General features: G+C 43.9%; 1 protein-coding gene across 1 annotated transcript in view; it reads left to right on the forward strand.

Moving 5' to 3' along the window:
- HADHA (hydroxyacyl-CoA dehydrogenase trifunctional multienzyme complex subunit alpha) overlaps positions 1-22,358 on the forward strand; it is a 1,198,456-nt gene that overhangs the window by 892,586 nt on the left and 283,512 nt on the right. The window contains exon 15 of the mRNA XM_044061612.1: positions 19,722-19,862. Within this exon, the coding sequence (XP_043917547.1) occupies positions 19,722-19,862 (141 nt within the window). The remainder of the gene's footprint in view (positions 1-19,721; positions 19,863-22,358) is intronic.

A 22,358-nucleotide genomic window follows, 5' to 3' on the forward strand; every position in this document is an offset into this window, starting at 1 on the left:
CATGAGATCCACTAGAGGTTTCTCTGAACATGAGGTGGCGCGTATTGTGTACCAGTTGCTTTCGGCTAGAGGAGTCCCACCTCCCAAGACATATCCTTCACTTGGAGGGAAACATTTTTCCTCTGAGATCCCTACTTGTTCTCCTCTGTCTTCAGCCTTTAAGCCCCTTACTAGAGCACAGACTTCCCCTGCTGCGGCTCCTTTTGTAGACCTTACTAAGGAATCGCAGCTGCCTTTTTGGCAGGAGAGACACTTTACTCCTGTCACTTCTCAGGATGCTAGCTGTGGCACCGATTCCCCTGCGTCCCATGGCCATCCGGAGACTCCTAGTCGGCAGGCTGGCTTGCTTGAGAAGAGGGGTGATTGTAAGCTCCCACCCCTCCTTAGGTGGACCAGCTTTTCAACTTATGGAGAAGGCTCTTGCCACTGTAGGCGATCCTGTGCCACCAAGTTTCCCTTCCTCCTCTGGCCCGCAACTCACACAAGCCACCCCTAGCGGACACTGGGCACAAGGGCCTCATTATACACTCCCACAGGAGGCCCCTCTTGCACTGTCTCCCCAGCATCTCCCTCTGAGGAAGTTCATCACAAGAGATCATGTAAGAGGAAGCACGTGGACTCCTCAGAAGAGTCCCTAACGGAAGACACAGATTTTTATGATGGGGAAGGGTCCCCTCGATCACCCCCTGAGGTATCCTTTGGGGATATCCTTGCAGTCCTTAAAGAGGTGATCGGCATCCCTCTAACCCAACCTCTGAAGTGCCTGTGCTCCTGCAGGCCTTTCATGCCTGGCCTCCTACCTCCTGGGTTACTCCACGTGCTGACGAACTTGTCTGGCTCATCGTGTAGCATGCAGGGAAAGCTCCTGACACTGAGGCCATTCCCCGGAGGCCAGATAAAATCTTGTCCCCTCCAGATACTGATCCCCACTGGTCCAAAGGTCTTCTAGTAGATGCCATGGTGGTGGCTGTCACAACTAAAAAGGATCTGGCAGAAGAGAGCCAGACTGTCCATCCGCCCAACAAGGAGTCCCGGGCACTGGACAGATTAGGGAAGCATACTTTTGCATCAGCGACCTTTGCGGTTAAGTCCCTGAATTATATGGCACATATCACCAGGCTTCAAAGAGACTTAATTTCTGAGCTCTCTGAAACTTTGGCCGGAGCTGACTGAGGTCCTTGACAAAGTGGCCTCACAGTTAGCCACCCTTGAATTAGTATCTAACTCCTCCATGCGTATGATTTCTCTTGCATCAGAAGGAGCAGCTAGAGCAGCGGGTGCAGGCATAGTCATGAGACGGCATGCCTGGATGCGCCTGTGTGACCTCGCAGAACCATTCAAGGCTTCCTTTCTGAATGCTCCCATTGAAGCGTCTTCATTATTTGGACCCAAGGTGAAAGACACAATGGCTAGATGTGAACAGGACAGTAAGACCCTTGCTGCCATGGGCATCTGTTATTCTTCCCTTCAATGGGCTTTCCCCAGAAACCAGAAGAGCGGGAAGATGTAGCATAAAAAGTCTCAAGATTCTTTCCGTGACACAGAAGCCGATTTCTCCCCTAGAGACAGAGGGGGAAACTCGTATGGAAGACTCCCCTTTTGGGGCAGAGGAGGTCCGCGAAACCAGGGTTCCAGAGACTCCTTCTCTGGTCAATCCTACCAGCGCTCCTGAAGAGCGGCCCAACTGTTTTCCTTTGGAAGCGATTGGGGGTCGTTTCTCTTTGTACCCTTCTGCCTTGCTAACCCTTACCTCCGACTACTGGGTACAAGAGATAATAGCCAGAGGTTTTCATATCCCCTTCGATCTTTGTCCCGTCCCCCTAAGAAACCTTCCCGACATTCCACCCAGTCAAAGGGAAGAAGCAACATTAGAGATCTCAAAGCTGCTAGAAAGTCATCCAAGTAGACCCACAGACCAGGTAGGATCCGGATTCTACTCAAGACTATTTTTGGTACCAAAAAAGACCAGGAACTGGAGACCAATTTTGGATCTGTGTATTAAACAAGTTTGTAAAGGTACAGAAATTCCGGATGGTCACAATTCAGTCTATCCTCCCACTTGTGGAAAAAGACAATTGGATGTGCTCTATAGATCTTCAGGATGTGTACTACCATATAAAAGACAGACCATCAAGAAGATTCCTTCACTTCTGTGCGAGAGTCTGTCATTACCAGTTCCAAGTATTGCCCTTCGGAATCTCTACAGCCCCCAGAGTGTTCACAAAGTGCATGGCAGTCGTCACAGCTCACTTGCAACTACAGGGTTTCCAGGTGTTTCCATACCTAGACGACTGGCTCATTACCGCCCCCACCAGACGTCTAGAAAGGCTAGGTATAACTATAAACTGGCAAAAATCCAACCTGACCCCATCTCAGTCCGTAGAATTCATTGGGGTCCTATTGAATACAAAAAACTGCAGAGCATCCATTCCAGAGCACAGAATTCTAAGGATAAAACATCAACTCATACTGAACCTTTCAAGAGAAAAATCCACTGCGCATTGTTTCTCCAGCTGCTGAGTTCCGTGGCAGCCCCCATCACTATTGTCCCCCTTTCGAGGTTCCACATGAGGCTTCTACAATGGCTACTACTCACCCAGTGGTATCCTTGTCAGTACCCTCTTTCATCCAAGATTCAGGTAACCCAGAGATGCAGACAAGACTTAATTTGGTGGATGTCACAGAACCCGTCACAATAGTCTCGCCCCTTTACCCCCCAACAGCCCAAGGCTACAGTGATCACAGACGCCTCCCTGATGTGGTGGTGGGGGGGGGCTATTTCAGGGAAAGACCGTCCGGGGCACGTGGTCCGAAATGGAGGCCAATCTGCATATAAATGTCCCAGAGCTGAGGGCAGTGCTTCTAGCGTTGCAAGCATTCAGTCCCGTACTGCCATCAGGGACTATTGCGATACAATCAGACAACATGGCGGTAGTCTGGTACATCAACAAACAAGACAGAACCAAATCTTACCCACTTTGTCAGGAGGCCATGAGAATGTGGCAATGGCTACCAACCGCTTTCTCATTGCAATGCACATTACTGGGAGTTCCAACATGATAGCAGACAGACTCAGCAGGTGCATTCTACAACCTCACGAGTGGTCCCTGAATCCTTTAGTAGTGGCGGAGATTTTCAACCGCTGGGGTCTCCCTTGCTGCAACCTCTTTGCATCCCCAGTCGGTTACAAATGCAGCAATTACTTCACCCTGATTCCCCCTCAGGGACAGTCACCCAGGGACACTCTAGTCCACGATTGGCCCTCAGGTCTACTTTATGCTTTTCCCCCTCTTCCCCTCATTTCCCAGTTCCTGAAGAAAGCCCGCCGGATGAAGAGCAATGTAATCCTCTTAGCGCCGTATTGGCCTCGCCAAATTTGGTTCCCTTTTCTATGGCCTCACCTGCTAGATCAACCATGGATTCTCGGTCGAACTCCGGACTTGATCTCCCATTCACAGAACCTGATTCACCCCAACCCGAACAGCCTTAAGCTCACAGCTTGGCTCCTCCACTTCCTGTGATTGCCAGGCAGAATGATCTTTCTTCCCCAGTACGTGACATTCTTGTTGCATCTCATAAATCTTCCACCAGAAAGACATATCTCAGCAAGTGGAAAAGGTTTACTATTTGGCTGAAGGAAAATCAGATGGATCCCTTTTCAACACCGTTGCCGGTGGTACTGGAATACCTGTCATGTTTATTCCAATCTGGACTTTCTGCTTCTACCGTTCGGGTTCATTTGGCAGGCAAAATCTAATTTTCACAATGGTGTCCAAGAGTCTTCCCTTATGTCACACAAATTATGCAAGACCTTTCTAAAAGGTGTAAATCATTTGAAACCCCCATGTAGAGAACTTATCCAGCCATGGGACCTGTCATTAGTCTTGCAAGCCCTGACAACCCCACCTTTTGAACCAGCTTCTTCATGCGACCTCAAGTTTCTTTCATGGAAAACTTTGTTCTAGTTTCCCATTACTTCTGCCAGACGTATTTTTGAACTTCAAGCTCTGTGCATCAAACAGGCCTACTTGACCTTTCATAAGGATAGAGTATCATTGAGAACTACTCTTTCTTATCTACCAAAAGTAATCTATGAAATGTCCATCAACCAAACCATCGAAGTGCCAGTTTTCTTTCCCAGTCATTTTAACAGGGGAGAGTATTGCCTACATACCCTAGACATTAACAGGCAAATTCGTTTCTACCCGGGCAGAATTAAGGCTTCTCGCAAATCAGATCAGTTATTCTTGGCTTATTCTGGACCTAGGTTAGGATGTGCTGTTTCTAAGGTCACATTGGCTAAATGGTTAAAAGACTCTGTAACATTTATTTGCAAAGAGCACAATATCCCTCTAACTACAGCCATTAGGGCTCATTCCACAAGGTCGGTAGCAACTTCTGCTGCCTTCCATGCTAGAGCTTCTTTACATGACATTTGTGCAGTTGCAACTTGGGCTAGTCCTCATACCTTCATCAACCAGTACAAATTGGATTTGGCCTCCAGAGGAAGAACGTCTTGGTTCAGTGGTGCTCAGGAATGTCATTCCATGAGAGCCTCCCAGGAATAAAGGTAGCTGGGGACACTGTCCCACACGTAAGGAATGAACAAGGATTAACAATATCAGATAAAGAAGTTATGTCTTACCATAACGTTCCATCTGTAGTGTTGATCCTCGTTCAGTCATTACGACCCTCTCTCCTTCCCCCTTCTGAGGCTTACAGTGGAGCTCACTATCCGGTTCCGTTAGGTCATTTGACCAGAGGTAGCCTCTACCTTCTTTTGACTTGCAAACTCAATCTGAGGTGACAGGGAGGGGGAATTCTAGGTAAGAATTTAGCTGGAGTATTTGTGGCTGCAGCTAGCTTGGAAGATGGCCGGCTTGGTTCCGAAGTCAGAACCGACTACTCACATGTAATGACTGAACGAGGATCAACAATACAGATGGAACGTTATGGTAAGACATAACTTCTTTTTCCTGGCCTCAGTGGTAATCAGAGCAGTTGAGTATGTATCGTGAATGCAGTATGGGAGGTTATAGGCACTGGTTCGCAAAGATATTTTTTGTAGATGGGCTTGACTTGTCTAAATGGGAAGGTCAAAAAATAACCAACGCATGCTGCAGATGAGACATTTGGAAAGAAATGAGCATGTGAAATTGACAGAGGATTTCAGAATGAATATTCAGCAAAATATCAGGGACAGAGGAAAAGGGGAGTAATACTAATTGCTAGATGGGTTCCAAAAGTGATAAGGAAAAAAGACAAAAAATGGTAGATTTGTGGTAGTAGGGATCCATTGTCAAGGGAGGATGATTACAATTGCATATATTTACATTGTACCGAAAACTGCTGTTAATGGAGCTTAAGAAAAATTTGGGAGAAGTCTGCTTTCAGCAGGGAATATTATTTGTAGGTGGTGACTAGAATTTGATTTGCAATAGTGGGGATGTATTTGGGGACCTAGAAGGGACAATATAACAAGAGGGTAGATTTCTGAAGAAATTTATGAAACTATTTGGCATGGAGGATGTGAATTCAGTAGTAGGAACTCTTGACAGAATTTACATACTATTCCCCAAGGTACAATAACTGGGCTAGACTAGATAGAAATTATAATTCACTTGAATAAGTGCATTTAATTGAAAGATTCAACACACATGCAGTAACTATCTCTGATTGTGCACCAGTAAAACCTAAGCTAAAAATGTTTGAGTAATGAAGTAAAAAAAAAAAAAAAGAGAGACTGGAGCTTTCTCACCTACTTGTTCAAAAGAGAGGAATTTAAGGAAGTTATTTGAGAGTTATTAGGAAAGATGTAAATATCTTCAGAAGTTGTATCTAGTAACCGGGATAAAATGAAAATGGAGTTTAAAATAGGGTCGAAATAAAAGCGAAAAAGATATGGTTAAGAAATAATCAAAATTACTTAGTGGGGCTGTCAAAGGTTAAAGTATTGCAGAATAAGGGGAATCTTCCAGAACAAGAGGAGGAGCAAATGCAGAGTGCTAAAGAGAAAATAAGGGAGTTTCTGGATATTATGTATGAATTTAGAAAGATTGCAGTTAAGCAACTATTTTTTGATAACTCCAGAGCACAAAAAACGTTTAGTACATCTGCTTAGGCAACAGAGCGTTAAAAGGGTTGTCTTCAAACTTAGGGAGCCTAGAACAAGAAAAATAGTGAAATGCTGTAGAGGTTTTAGAGATATTCCGGAAATTCTGCAACAGTTTGTATTAAGCAGACATATATGAAAATCAAGAGAGTAGGAATGGAAGTATTTATGGAAGAGTTAATTATGCCAAGGTTAGAGGTAGATGAGGCTTAACTAACAGTTAAGATAGAGGTGATGAGACAAAAACAGTGAAGTATAATTGATCTTCAGGAAAGTCTTCAGGAGCAGGTAATAATATTGCTGTGGAAGTCTGGAAATTAAGAGGGAAGAAAGTGATAAACATCTGGAAGATTTTGTTTAACAGTATTTTAAAAGGAGGGAAAGCGCCAACATTGTGGAATGAATCTGTGGGGACTGTGTTACCTAAAGATGGCAAAGACACATCAGACTGAGCTTCATATTAGACCCATTTCAATTTTAGATATAATTATAAAGTGTTTGTCTATAGTAACTAAAAGAATGGCAAAGGTTTTGCCAAAATTGATTGATGTGGATCATTGTGGTTTTGTGGAGAAGAGGAAAACTGACATGAACAGAATCATGATGATCCAGAGGGAAGCAGAATGTAAGAAAATAACTTTGTTGTCTGTTGGTCTTTATGCAGAGAAAGCATATGCCAGAGTAAGCTGGGATTTTATAAGTAGGGTATTGGAAGCATTTGCCTTCCCTGATACAATAAGGTTAATTAGAAGGATATATGAAGGATTGGAAGCAAGAATTAAAGTGGGAGGGTTCATGTTAGATAAGCTGTGATCTGATATTGTTAATCCTCCTTCATTCCTTATGCATGGGGTATCGGTTCCGACCTCGGAACCGAGCTGGCCATTTTCCAAGCTCTCGTCAGCTTCAAACTCTTGAGCTAAACTCTTACCCGCAATCCCTCTCTGTCTTGTTACCTCAGATTTCGTTTGCCGCATTGCCATCCGGTTGTGTCAAGCTGCTTCTCTTGAGCTAAGTACAGTTATTTGTTGTTTACTAGTTTTTCAAATTACTTTTCTGTCAGAAAAGTTTCTATTTCATTGTCTCTTACCCTATCACATCTAGTGTACATTTTTTCTTCAGGTTTTTCTGCTCTTTTCTCTACCTTTTTACCGCAAGGTATTCTCTCTCTTTACCATCGTTAGTAATCCTTCCCTTTTTTCTCATACCTTCTGGTATTCTTTTGTACCATTGCTGGCACCCTTTTCTATTTTATTTGCTGTCATGGCAGATAAAGGTAGTCCGGGGTTTAAGCGGTGTTCTTATTGTGGACACAAACTTCATACTTATGATGCACACTCTTTGTGCGTTTATTGTTTGGGGCATCCCACTTGTCTGTGCACCCACCCTGTAGTATATGTGAGAATTTTTCAAATAGAACTTTGTTGGAAAGGGAAAACAAGCTGTTGCTGAAGGGACTTCTTAAATCTCCCTTTTCGGAGGTTATTTCTGGGTCGGAGACCTCAACCCCTCCTAGAGCCCATAAGAAAATCTTGGATGTTCCTATCAAGGCTAAATCTTTGCCTCCATCCCCGGCTGGGGACTCCCGCTAACCAAACCCTAAAAAGGCTGAAGTTTCAGCTTCGGAGCTCACTCAGTCAGCCGCAGTACTTTCGGTGCCTAGACCTTTGGCTCCTTTAGTGATTTCGGCTCCGACTTCTCCTGCAGCCTTCACTGTATCAGCACCGAGGGGCTCCTCGGTTCAGACTATTACCACTGTATCGGCAGCGACTGTTTAGTCGGTGCAGACCTTGACCACGTTGGTTCTGACATCATCTTCTGAACAGGCACCTTTATTGTTGACTCCAGTTTTGTCGGTTCCAGCTTTGGTACCGACAACCACTTCGGCACTGATCCCTGTGTCTGTGCAGACCACGACCTCGGCACCGATGACTTCGGTGCAGACAACCGTAGTCCAGTCTCTCTCAGCACCATTGTCCTTGGTGCGGACTGGTGAGATGGGCACGGAGTTTGCCTCTTCTGTGGACAGGCCTGTCTCTCCCTCAGTCTCCGTGAGGTCCACTAGAAGCCTTTCCGAACATGTGTTGCGTCTTGTGGATCAGGTGCTCTTGGCCAGAGGTATCCCACCCCTCAGGAACTGTCCTTCCTTGGTTTGTGATCACCTATCTCCAAAGACCCCTTCTTATTCTCCTCCTTCATTGCCTTTGAAGTCCATGGATATAGCACAGTCTCTCTCTTCTGCGGTCCCCTTTATGGATCTCACTAAGGAACCGCAGTTGCCTCCATGGCAGGAAAGTTTTTCTACGACCCAGGATGTCAGTTGTGATACGCATAGTTTACTGCTCCATAGCCATCCAGGGACTCTGGGTCGGCAGGCTGAGCCACTTAGGGAAGGGGTGACCCCTGTCCTAGACATACACTCCTCTTCAGGTGGACCAGCCTTCCAACTGATGGAGAAGGCTTTCGCTGTTGCTGGCGATACTGGACTGTCTATACCTCCGTCCTCCTCTTTTACACTGGTTTCACAAGTCGCACCTAGCAGACACCGGGTGCAAGGGCCTCAGGACATATTCACTCAGGAATCCCCTTTTCCGCTGTCGTCTTCAGCTTCTCCCGCTGAGGAGGTCCACCGGAAAAGTTTGTGTAAGAGGAAGCACATGGACTCAACAGAAGATTTCCCCACTGAAGACACAGATTTTGATGAGGGGGAAGGATCCCCCCGGTCACACTCTGAGGTATCCTTTGGTGATATCCTCAAAATCCTAAAACAGAGAGGTGACTGGCAGTCCTCTAATCTGACCTCTGAGGAATCTGTGTTCCTGCAGGCATTTTGCGACTGGCCCCCTACCTTCTGGGTTACTCCACCTGCCGATGAACTTGTCTGGCTTATCGTGCAGCGTGCTTGGAAGGCTTCTGATACCGTCAAAGCTATTCCCCGGAGGCCAGATAAAATTTTGTCCCCTCCTGCTTCGGATCTCCATTAGTCCAAAGGTCTTCCTGTGGGTGCTTTGGTGGTTGTGGCCACAACAAAAAAGATCTGGCAGAAGAAGAAAGCCAGACTGTCCATCCACCTAAGAGTCCCGGGCCCTGGACAGGATAGGGAAGTGCACCTTTGCTTCAGCGACCTTTACTGTATCAGGTCCCTGAATTATATGGCACACTTTACTAGGCTTCAGAGGGATCTGATTTCTGAGCTCTCTGAAACTTTGGCTGGTGCCGTGTCTGAGGTCCGTGACAGTGGCCTCTCAGCTAGCCACCATTGAATCAATATCGAACTCCTCTATGCGACTGATATCTCACACATCAGAAGGAGCAGCGGGTTCAGCTGCGGTCTTGAGACGACACGCCTGGATGCGCTTGTGCAATTTCGCGGAACCCTTTAAGGCTTCCTTTCTTAACGCTCCCATTGAGGCCTTCTCGTTGTTTGGGCCCAAAGTTAAGAGCACACTGGCCAGATGTGAACAGGACAATTATGACCCTTTCTGCCGTAGGTGTTCGTTATTCTTCCCCTCAACAAGCTTTCTCCCGAAACCAAAAGAGTGGGAAAATATGGTTCAAAATATCTCGGGGTCCTTTCCGTGACACACAGGCGGAGTTCTCCCCTGGAGGCAGAGGGGGAAACTCGCAGGGAAGACGCTCCTTTTGGGGCAGAGGGGGTCCACGTAGCCAGGATTCCAGGGATTCTTTCCCTGGCCAATTCTACCAGCGCTCCTGAAGAGCGGCCCAACCCCTTTCCTCTGGAGGTTATTGGGGGACATTTCCCCTTGTACCCTTCTGCCTGGCTAACCATCACCACCGATTCTTGGGTACAGAGTATTATAACCAGAGGTTATCATATCCCCTTCAATCTTTGTCCTGCCCCTTCAAAAAACATTCCTGACGTTCCACCCAGTCAAAGGGAAGAAGCACCACTAGAGCTAGAAAAGCTGCTAAGAAAGATAGTTCATACAAATAGTCCCTCCAGACCAGATAGGATCCGGATTCTACTCGAGACTATTTTTGGTGCCAAAGAAAGCCGGGGACTGGAGACCAATTTTGGATCTGTGTATTGAACAAGTTTGAGAGAGTACAAAAATTCCAGATGGTCACATTACAGTCTATCCTCCCGCTTTTGGAAAAAGATGATTGGATGTACTCGATAGATCTTCAAGATGCGTATTACCACATAAAAGTGGACAGGTCATCAAGAAGATTTCTGCGCTTCCGTGTGGGAGCCAGTCACTACCAGTTCAGAGTACTGCCCTTCTGACTCTCTACTGCCCCCAGAGTGTTCACAAAGTGCATGGCAGTTGTCACAGCTCACTTGCGACTTGAAGGATTCCAGGTGTTTCCATACCTAGACGACTGGCTCATTTCTGCCCCCACCAGACATCTACTGGAAGAAGCCCTGGCATACTCTCTCCTCGCTGCTCAAAGGCTATAAACTGGCAAAAATCCAGTCTCACCCCATCTCAGTCGACAGAAGTCATAGGGGTTATCCTGGACACAAAGAACTGCAGAGCTGCTATTCCAGAGCACAGAATTTTAAGGATAAAGCAACAACTGATTCCAGTCCTTTCAAGAGAGAAATCCATGGCTCACTCGGTTCTGCAGCTGTTGGGTTCCATGGCAGCCTCCATCACCATTGTTCCTCTGGCAGGTTTCACATGACGCTTCTACAATGGCTACTGCTCACCCAATGGTACCCTTTTCAGCATCCTCTTTCAGTCATGAATCGAGTAACCCACAGATGCAAACAGGATTTAAATTGGTGGATGACACGCATTCTGTCACAATGGTCTCGCCCCTTCTCCCCCAGCAACCCAAGGCCACAGTGACCACGGACACCTCTGTGATGGGGTGGGGGGGGCTATGTCAGTGGGACAGACGGTCCAAGACACTTGGTCCGAACTGGAGGCCCATCTGCATATAAATGTTCTAGAGCTGAGGGCAGTGCTTCTGGCATTGCAAGCATTCCATCCCCTGCTGCTGTCTGGGACAATTGCGATTCAATCAGACAACATGGCGGTGGCCTGGTGCATCAAAAAGCAAGGTGGAACCAAATCTTACCCCCTTTGTCGAGAGGCCATGAGGATATGGCAATGGGCGATGGCTACCAACAGTTTTCTTCTAGCAACGCACATTCCTGGGAGTTCCAACATGATAGCAGACCGACTCCGCAGGTGCATTCTTCAACCTTACGAGTGGTCCCTGAATCCCTTGATAGCAGCGGAGATCTTCCACTGCTGGGGCAGTCCTTGCTGCAACCTCTTTGCATCCCCGACCAACTACAAATGCAGCAACTCCTTCGCCCTGATCCCCCCACCGGGACAGTCACCCAGGGACGCTCTAGTCTATGATTGGCCCTTGGGTCTTCTTTATGCATTCCCACCCTTTCCCCTCATTCCCCAGTTTCTGAAGAAAACCCGTCTGTTGAAGAGCAAGGTGATCCTCATGGCACCATATGATCTTTCTTTACCAGTACGTGATATTCTCATTGCTTCTCATAAGTCTTCCACTAGAATTACTTATCTGAGCAAGTGGAAAAGATTTACCTGTTGGCTGAAAGATAAACAAGTAAGACCCCTTTTCAGCACCAGTGTCGATAATACTAGACTATCTGGCCGACCTGTTTCAGTCGGGTCTTTCGGCCTCCACCTTTAGAGTTCATTTGGCTGCAATTTCTAATTTTCATGAGGGTGTCCAAGATTCCTCTCTTTATATCATAAATTGTGCAAGACCTTCATAAAAGGTGTGAATCATCTGAAAGCCACCTTTTAGAGAACCTATTTAACCATGGGATTTATCATTAGTTCTACAAGCTTTGACAATGGCACCTTTCGAACCAGCCTCTTCTTGCGACCTCAAGTATTTGTCATGGAAAAAACTTGTTTTTGGTCGCCATTACTTCTGCCAGACGTATTTCTGAGCTTCAAGCTTTATGTATCAAGAGTCCATACTTGATTTTTCATAAAGATAATGTCTGTGAGAACTAATCCATCATTTCTGCCTAAAGTGATCTCTGAAATGTCCATTAATCAAGCCATTGAATTGCCAGTTTTCTTTCACAGTCATTCAAACAGAGGAGAGTATTGCCTACATACCCTAGATATCCACAGGCAGATCCATTTTTACTTAAACAGGACTAGGCCCTTTCGTAAATCTGACCAGTTATTTTTGGCTTTTTCTGGATCTAGATTAGGATCTGCTGTTGCCAAGGTCACATTAGTTAGATGGTTGAAAGTCTGTGTAACCTTCATTTATACACAACGCAATATCTCGTTGCCTACTACCATGAAAGCTCATTCAACAAGGTCGGTGGCAACTTCTGCTGCCTTCCATGCCAGAGCTTCCTTACATGACATCTGTGCAGCTGCAACTTGGGCTACGCCTCATACCTTCATCAATCATTGCAAACTGGACTTGGCCTCCAGGGGAAGATCATCTTTCAGTTCTATGGTGCTCAGGAATGTCCTTCCATGAGAGCCTCACAGGAATAGAGGTAGCTGGGGATTCTGTCCCATGTGTAAGGAATGAACGAGGATTAACTTCAGATAAAGAAGTTATGTCTTACCATAACGTTCCATCTGTATTGTTAATCCTTGTTCAGTTAGTACGACCCTCCCTCCGTCCCCCTCCTGTGGTTTCTAGTGGATCTCACCATCCAGTTCTCTTAGGTTATTTGACCAGAGGTAGCCTCTGCCTTTTTTGACTTGCGAACTCAATCTGAGGTGAGAGAGAGGGGGATTGTGGGTAAGAGTTTAGCTTGAGAGTTTGAAGCTGAGGCGAGCTAGGAAAATGGCCAGCTCTGTTCCGAGGTCGGAACCGATACCCCATGCATAATGACTGAACGAGGATCAACAATACAGATGGAACGTTGTGGAAAGACATAACTTCTTTTTTGAACAGAGGAACCAGCCGGGTATGTCCTTTCTCCATTATTTGCTTTATATTTAGAACCATTGGCAAAGAAAAAGGATTCAGAAATACAATACAATTGGTATGGTAATTAAGAAAATCTGGCTTTATTTGCAAGGGGATATTTTGTGCTTAATATATCCAGAAAAAGTCATCTTAGTGTTGTGGAACATTCTGAGACTGTTTCAAGTCTTTTTGAGATATAAAATTAATGAAGATTAAAAAAAAGGCTATAGCTGTAAATTATGTATCTACACATGAATTGGTTCAGCATTACCCGTGGGGACATGATTAAATGAAGCATTTAGGAGTATGGATTAAAAATGCTTCTGTTATGACAGTTAAGGATATGTGGAATATACTAAACAAAAGATAATGCAACATCTGGGAAACTGGAAGCTCTTATGGATATGGATAGTAAGATGCAAGCAGTGAAAATGTTTCAGTCCCTTTGGTCTTGTATATGGGTCAGGCATTCTTTTATCAACCCAAGGTTTTACCAACTCACTTATAAAAAGGAATACTTCCGGCCATCACCTGAAGATGCTCTGAATTGGCCAGCTTGCCTGGTACTTTGAAAAATACTACTGATCCCCCCCAACAAGATTCTGTAAATTAATCCATCTCGGGTGCTCCCTCCCTGCTTTAAACGCAAAAGGAATACCTCCGGACATCACCTGAAGACACCCTGAATTGGCCAGCTTGCCTGTTACTTAGAAAAAATACTACTGAGAAGACTCCCCCTACAAGATTGTGTAAATGTATGTTGCTTAACACTAATTAAATGTAGACTTTATGTACTGTCTATAGAGTTAATCTGCCCTCCCGTGTGTGCATTTTAGCAGCCTACCGCAGACCATTTGCCCTCTCTCCCTCCTGTTATCAATACTCTAGAATATATTTAAACCTAAGACTGGTCCAACTATCCCTGCTGTTTGCTATCTCCTTCTACCATTAGGTGGCAGCATCTACCAGTATAAATCCTAGATATTCTTTATAATCCCAACATGTTTTATTTTTTCACAAATGGTTGGTTATGAGTTAATATCCTTAGACTGTAAATATCTTCTCCCCTCTGCTAAACCATCCTCTGTAAAGGCAGCCTTCATTTTCTGGCTGGAAATATTTAGCTCATATCTTCCATCTACAGCCTTTAAACTGCCCTTTGCTGATACTTTTTCTGCCATACTCCCCTCTAGTGTTCTTCCTGCTCCATTTGCCGTACGGGCTCACTCCGCTCCCCTACCCTCACCCCAATTTCCACCCGCCCCCAGTACTCCTAGCATTATTCCTATCTTACCCCACCCTCTCAGCCTAATTACCCAATACCAGCTCCCCTCTCATTACACCCCCCACCTATAGCCATCCTTCTTAAACTCTGTAATCTGTACTCCACCAAATAATTATAGTCCCCTCATCTTTCCTTAAATCTTTAGAATACCTCCATCACTTTTTAAACCCTTTCTTCTTCATAGCCTTCTCTTTTCCTAACCACTCATACCACTCTTTCTTTGCTCCAACATGCTCTCTTCAAGTTGTCACACCCTCCAGTCCCCCAGCCTCCTCTTTCTGTTGCTACTTCCCTTATACTATGCTACCTCATATTCCACCTGTGCTTGTCCAGTACCACCTACAAAGACAACTACCATACAAACCCACCTTCTCCCGCACTCTTACTCCCATTTCCACTCTATCTCCTCTTCTCTCATTCAGCCCAACCCTATGCACCTATTCCACCCTAAACTCTTCTCCTCTAAAGTCAAAATACTGTCACCTGCTCCAATCTACCAAAATTCATGCCTGGCAGACCAGTATGGCTAAAGGATATCTCCTTCAACCTAGTCCAAGCTGGTGATGTCCATCCTAACCCTGGTCCTACATCCTTTATTAGCAACACTCCTCCCTTACCCTCTTCCTCCTATCTCAACGCCATAAAGATTTTACAATTAATGCACAAAGTCTAAACAACAAAGTACACCAATTTCAAGCTTGGTTAAGCCATAACCAACCAGATATCGTAGCCATTTTCGAAACCTGGCTCAAGCCCTTTATCTCCGACTCTGAGATTCTGCCCCCAGGATTTCATTGTCTCAGAAATGACCGACTAAATAAAAAAGGTGGAGGCACTGCCCTAGTCTACTCCAACCTTCTTACCTTAATCCACCTCCAAATTCCAATTCCTCAATTCCAGAACACTGAACTAACTGCTGGAATTCTAAAACTAAATAAACATAAAAATATTTGCATCATTGCCCTATACATCTCACCTGGTAACAATATCTCTACACTCGAAAATATTCTCCTATGGGCCTCTACTGAAATTAACTATGAAACTTGTATCTTTGGTGATGTGAATATTGACTGGAATAAAATTAATTGCCCCTCTCCCTCCCTATCCATTAACCTTTATAACTTCACTGAAATAATCCTCTCCATCACTCGACCTAACAAAATAAACCCTCCTGGATCCACTATAGATTGGATCCTAGTCTCCGATCCAAATAAAATAACCAATTCTGGTACAATTCCTGATGCCTTTAGCAACCACCTATCAGCCTTCATGCATCGCTCAACTAGTTCCTCCCCACACCAGCATCAATACATTCAAACCTGTAACCTCAGTAGCTTCAACCCAACTACTTTCTTAAATACTTTCAAACAAATTAACTGGCAAATTCTAAACATCCTTCCTTTTGACAAGGCTATAGAATGCTTCAACTCTGTCTTCCTTGATGCTTTAAACTCACTAGCCCCACTAAGAAACAAAAGGATAAAAACTAAAACTGCTCCTTGGCTATCCAAAGAGACAAAACAGATTATGCACCACAGAGACAAACTATGGAAGCTTTACCTAAACAATAAACTGGCCAATACCTTGTTCCAATATAAACTGCTCTGCAACCGTGCAAAACTAATCACCAAAGACAAAAAATCCTACTATATCAAACTTCAATCCAATAACAACAAAAACCCTGGAACTCAATAAACTCACTCCTCAGTCCAGGCTTCAAGAATAATCCCTGTTTTGACCCAAGTAAATCTGACCTTGAACTAGGCTCTGAATTTAACTCATTTTTCATAGACACTATTACTTCACTCACCAAGACATTTCCCAGTAATAACCCAACAACTCTACACACTCCCCCTTCTAACTCACCTCATCTGTTTGAACTCAAACCCATCTCCACTAATTTTATAAAAAAAATTTTGTCCAAACTTAAACCTTGCTCTAATGCTCCCGACAATATTCCCTCTTCCTTCCTAAAATGTACTGCTGATGGCATTGCTCTCCTAGTCATTATCATTGTCAACCGATCCATAAAAGAATCATACGTCCCCAAACTCTGGCGCTCAGCTTATATTCTTCCTCTTCATAAAGGAGGCAAAAATACCAGCATCTCAAACTTTCGCCTCATTGCTTTGCCCTTACCAATCTCCAAAACCCTAGAAAAATGCATCCACCTCCAACTTATGCCTTTCCTGACCCAAAACAATCTTCTCACTCCTACCCAGCATGGCTTCCGTCCAGGCCATAGCACAGTAACCACTCTACTCTCTTTCCTAGAAACTGTCAGTCAAGCCCGAGATTCAGGCCACTTAGTTTCTACTGTTTTACTCGATCTGTCTAAACCTTTGATACTGTTTCCCACAGGCACCTTCTCTGCCATCTCTCAAACCTTAATCTCTCACATTATGCTTTATCCTGGTTCTCCAGCTATCTATCAGACAGATCACAGGCAGCCAAATGGAAGAACTCCATCGCTTCCTACCTACCTACCCCAACTATCTTACCACAGGGATCCATCCTTGGGCCAATGCTTTTTAACATCTTCATCAATAACTTTCACACTGCTATTCTGGATGCTAAAATCATTCAATATGTAGACTATTCAACCTTAGTCTGCTCTGCCTCAAACCCCTCTGAATTGCTGACTAAAACCCAAACTGCCTTCTCAACAATTGAAAACTGGATGCGCCAAAACCACTTCTCTCATTGCAAATAAATCAAAGATTCTACTATTCTGTCCCTCAAAGACCATCTCCTACAGTAAAAACAGCTCCAGAGTCTATAGTCAAACCAACTCACCTATAGAAGTAGTCCCCTTTGCCAAACTACTTGGCATTACTGTCGATGAACACCTAAAGTTTGATATTCATATTCAACAAAATATTAAGAAAACCCACAAAAGCTAGGTATGCTGTATAGGAATAATCACTTTCTCTCCAACTCTACCAGGCAAACTCTGGCCTCAACTTATCTTCTCCTTTCATTATTATACGGAGCCCCTCTCCTAACCAACCTGTCCTCCTCTATCACCTCTAAACTAGAAAACAGCTACAACAAAATCTCTAAAGTTGCCACTAAATCTAGAAATACCACTCATCACTGCCTCACCCTACAATCCCTGAATTGGCTTGAACTCCCAAATTACCTAGATTATCTCCAACTCACTACTGCACATAGACTCCTATTTCACCCAACAAAATGTCCCGCTCTAACATCCTTCCCCCTTATACACCCAACAGAGCTCTCAGATCTGAAAATCTGAACTTAATTACTAGCCATAAACCTAAAACATCCTGCTGGCCAAATTCTCCTATCTTTCTCATTAGGCAAAAAATGGAGTTCCCTTCCCTCCACACTAAGAACCATACCAAACTCAGAAAACTTCAAAACCTAACTATTCAAACACCTGTCCACTAAATGGAAATGTACCTGCCTTCATCCAACCTAATCCAAGGGGGTTCTCACTCTGGTTCCCAAGCTCTACAACTCTTGGTTATCTGCCTGTGAGCCTATCTAAGCTCTCAACAATTTCTGTAGCTTCTCTCTAAGCTCTCAACAACTTCTACAGCTACCCTCACACAGCCCAACCTTGTAAATATTGTAAATAGCATTCTACTGTTGATGTGTGTATGTAAAGCATATTTACATTTTCTTAAAAGGTTTGTATGTAAACTGTTTCCACACCTAACCCATATCTGTTTTCCTCAAATTAAACTGTACGATCCCTACCTTCAAGCTTAATGAATTTAACTATGCATGATATTGAATGCATTTATGAGTAACTATTCTACATAATATCTTTAATATTAACTATGAGTTGTGTCTAAACTGTATAATGCATCTTGGAATTTTTCACCCGGGGCCTCCACTGAAAATGGGTCAGTTCGGCCCAGTGGACTTCCCTGGTAATCAAATTGCAAATAAATAAATAAGGAGAGGTTGTGAACAATAAGAATTGAAGGAATTTATCTGTAGGGAAAGAGAGCAAAAGTTAAGTGGGATAAGTTGATCTGCCCAGTAGAACAAGAAGGTGGTTGAGGTTTACCTGATTTGAAGGGATATTTTAGAGATAACACAGTTAAAGCGCTTAACATAGCACAAGCAGAAAGCTGCATTTCAAAGTGAATTGAAGCAAGGGGGAAGTTCAAGAAATAGAGAGTGGGATGTTGGATGCAGATCCTTAAGGAGAATAATAACCAAACAGGATATTCTATTCATAAAATAGCAGAAAGTATTGAACTAAGCCAATACGAGAATGGAGAAAGGAGATTTTGCCAGTAGGGACTGACTGCAAGTAGAGGTAGAGAATGTAGGTAGGAGGGGGTTGGAATTTACTGGAGAAACCTGGCAAAGGAACCAAGATATTGGAAGCAAGTAATTCAAGCATGAAAAGTAAGTGGGATGAGGCCAAGAAGACATTTGGTTTGCAGGCTAGACACTGCCTTCCATACAAGAGCTTGATCTCAGAGCAGAGGCAAAGAGAAAAGGGATAGGGGAATTTTGAGTTGAATCTAGAACAGATGCAGCTTTTGTAAAATGGATAATTAGTGGGGCATATAAAATATTGCAGGATAACTGTTAGAGGAGGTTAGACTGGAAAAGCAGTGTACAAGAAAACAATGGGAAGACGGGTATGGCTCCGAAGTATGCAAGCAAGTCCAGAAGGTTTTGGATCTTTGGAAGTGTTTGCATAGGTATTTTTATACCCTAAGCAGATTTCAAATAATATTTCCTTGGGTAGATAGCAAATGTTGGAGGTATGATGAAGTGGTTACTGGGAACATGTGCTTTGGGAGTGTAATAAGTTGGCAGATTTAAAAAAGTCTCTACAATGTACACTACCAGAAATATTGGATGAGCAAATGGCTGTTAATTAAGGAAATTGTTTTGAGCTGGGATACACAATCTGAATTGCCTAGACATAGTAAGGCCTTGTTAATTCTGTTGGCTGCAGTTACTAGAAAATAGAAATTAGTCTACACCAACTGTATTTGAGGTTTTGAGTATTATAAACGAAATAAAAGAATTGGAAGAGTGTCTTTAGAAAAGGGACGGATCGAATTACATAGAAGCAAATGAACATTGTGGGAACAATACATGTATAATGTTCAGGAGGAGTTAGGTCAAGGGAAGGCAGGAATTCAGTACTGAGAGTAACAAAGAAAATGTATGTTGTATGATATTTAAATGAAAAATGTTATTTTTTTTCTTTTCTGTTGATGTATGTTTGCGTGTCAGTGAAAATTTAATAAAGGTGTTTAAAAAATTACCAGAGAGTCAGTGTAACTGCTCCTACTAGACTAATCCCACCAAGTCTGTTAAATTGGAAATGAGAATTATGAATACTGTCAGATGTTAGTTTTTTATGTTTTTCTGTAAGCAAAGACAACATAGCAGATGACTTTTTTTTTTTCTCTTCTGTAGGTGATTGGAATGCATTACTTTTCCCCTGTGGATAAGATGCAGTTGCTAGAAATCATTACAACAGATAAAACCTCACAAGACACGACTGCATCTGCTGTAGCAATTGGCTTAAAGCAAGGAAAAGTCATAATTGTTGTTAAGGTAAGCTGGGCCTGAGAGTATCTTTATCATTTTCCCCCTTTACCCTAGCTTGTTAATTGTAACATTAACATTATCTACAATTCCTGTAACCCTTTCCACTCCCTCTGTTCTACTAATGCTTATTTATGCATATCATCTGAAATTGCATTATAGGAGCGGTACGGTCACCACCTGTCATTAGAATGAAATTTACTTTTAAATTGGAAGACTTTAGAATTACAGGATTTTAGGTAAACTAGAGCTTGGATAACAACTGTTAAAATGGTAAAGTTGGTTTCTCTTTATTTCGGTCCTCCTGTAACTCACTCCACCCTACTAACCACGTTAACCTACACGGTTTCACTCAAACAATCAAAACCACAACATGGGTAGATAAAGCTTCCAAAAAGGAGTCCATCCTAGACTTGGATCCCTACTAACAGACCATCTCAGTCCTACCTGTCAGGCTCCCTCCCAGACATGGTCAGCAACCACATTCCCACCTTTATAATTAGACACCAAGTGAATCCATTAAAATCCTTGACCCTCCAACAAGTCCGGTATACAAAGAATTTCAAAACCCATGACTTCATATCTGCACTTAATTTGTGCAGCTGGAGACCACTGTCATCTCTTCCCCCTGGAAAGTGCCATAGACTACTTCAATAACAGTTTTCGAAACATTCTAAATCATCTTGCCCCTATCAGAACTAAATCCAACTATGCCCCCTGGCTGACCAGAGATACCCGTCTACTACTATAACAGCGGTAAAACATGGGGTTTGTAGCGTCAAAATAAAACTAGGGGTAATAGACAGGCATACCAGGAACTAAGGAACAAAGACAAATTAGGACAGACAAAAGGAACCACTATATAGGGATTCAAACCAAACACAAAACACACAAAAATTCTGGGTTGCCATTAATAAAATCCTACAACCAGGAAAGACCAGTACTCCACCCCCAAACATTGACACCCTCACCACCGATAATAATGCCACCCAGTTCAACAAACATTTCACCAAATCCATCCTAGCCCTCGCCAGTAGTAGATGTTCTTCCGGTTTCACTGTTGCAGTCATCACATTTGGGTTATTTGCCAGCAGGTAGCCCTCAGCTGGCCTGAATACCAGAGTCTTGGGATTTCTGCATCAGATGCTGTTGCTTCTTCCATAATGTCAGGTTGTCACGGGTGTAAAACATGCAGTTGACACCATTACATCAGTCTTTCTTGCCGTGCGGTGCCCGAAGCCGAAGCAGTTCGCAAGTGCCGGTCGGCCAACTCCTGAAATTTTCGTTTTCGAGTTTCAGACCTGAAGTCTTCTAAAAGATAAGTACCCCGTTGGGGATCCTTTTTTCTTGCTCCAACTGATGTCAGAAGAAAATTAATAATTGTCTTGCCTGTGGAAAGCAAATGCCTCATAGAGATTTTCATTCTTACTGTCACCTGTTTAGGTCCAGACCACGACGTCCCTCGCTGTCGGTTTTGTGCCTTGTTCAATGCCCGAACTGTCCGTTATCGGGCAATTTTTGTAGCCAAATACTTTTGCTCTCCTTCTCCGTACTCCGAAATGGGGTTGGTGAGCCATCCGACTACCGATCTTCTGAAAAAGACTTCAGTCGTAGGTTATGCACAGATCTAAGCAGTGGGGTGCTCCCACATCCAAAACATGGAGTAATAAGCCACCCTCCTATGGTAAACGTGCACTATGACATATCCTTAACTCCACCAAGCCTTGCTCAAGAACTTGCACCTTTAGGAGGAAACCTCGCCCTGCATGCAAAAAACTGGGAATGCATTACCCAAGACAAATAGGTTTTAAACATCATTTCCCTAGGATACAGATTCCACTTCCACTCACTCCCAAACCTAAGTGGATGGCCAGACCTCCCCCTCAACCAGTGGGCAGAGGCCCAAAAGCAAATACCTTTTCTCCTCTGCATCAAGGCTATTCAACCTGTCCCAGCAGAGCAAAGGGGACAAGGCTTTTATTCAAGACTGTTCCTGGTTCCCAGAAAAGAAAACTCTGGGTGTCCTATCCCGGATTTATCTATTCTCAACACCTTTCTGGTGGTTCCAAAATTCAAAATGCTAGCTCTCCAACAGCTGCTTCCTATGCTAGCCAAGGATGCCTGGCTGGCAACCCTAGACTTAAAAGAAGCTTACCTGCACATCCCCATAAGGGAATCTTGCAGGCCATACCTTCGCTTCAGGACAGGCTCCTATGCACTATCAGTTCTTTGCACTTTCCTTTGTCTTATCGACTGCACCCAGGGATTCACAAAGTGCCTAGCTCCAGCCATTGTTTTTTTTTTGCAAGCAGAGAAGTATTCAGATTTACCCATACTTGGACAATTGCCTGATTCAGGTGGAAAGTCAGGACTTGTTACCACAGCGCCTAGCATTTGTAAAGAGACATTTAACTTCACTGGGGTGCACCATCAATGAAAAGAAATCACACCTAGTACCCTGCCAACAGATTGTATTCCTGGGAACAAGCTTGAACACAACGTCCC

Source organism: Protopterus annectens, chromosome 2.part0, assembly GCF_019279795.1.
Source record: "Protopterus annectens isolate FY-2018-M chromosome 2.part0, PAN1.0, whole genome shotgun sequence".
NCBI classification, from domain to species: Eukaryota; Metazoa; Chordata; order Ceratodontiformes; family Protopteridae; genus Protopterus; species Protopterus annectens.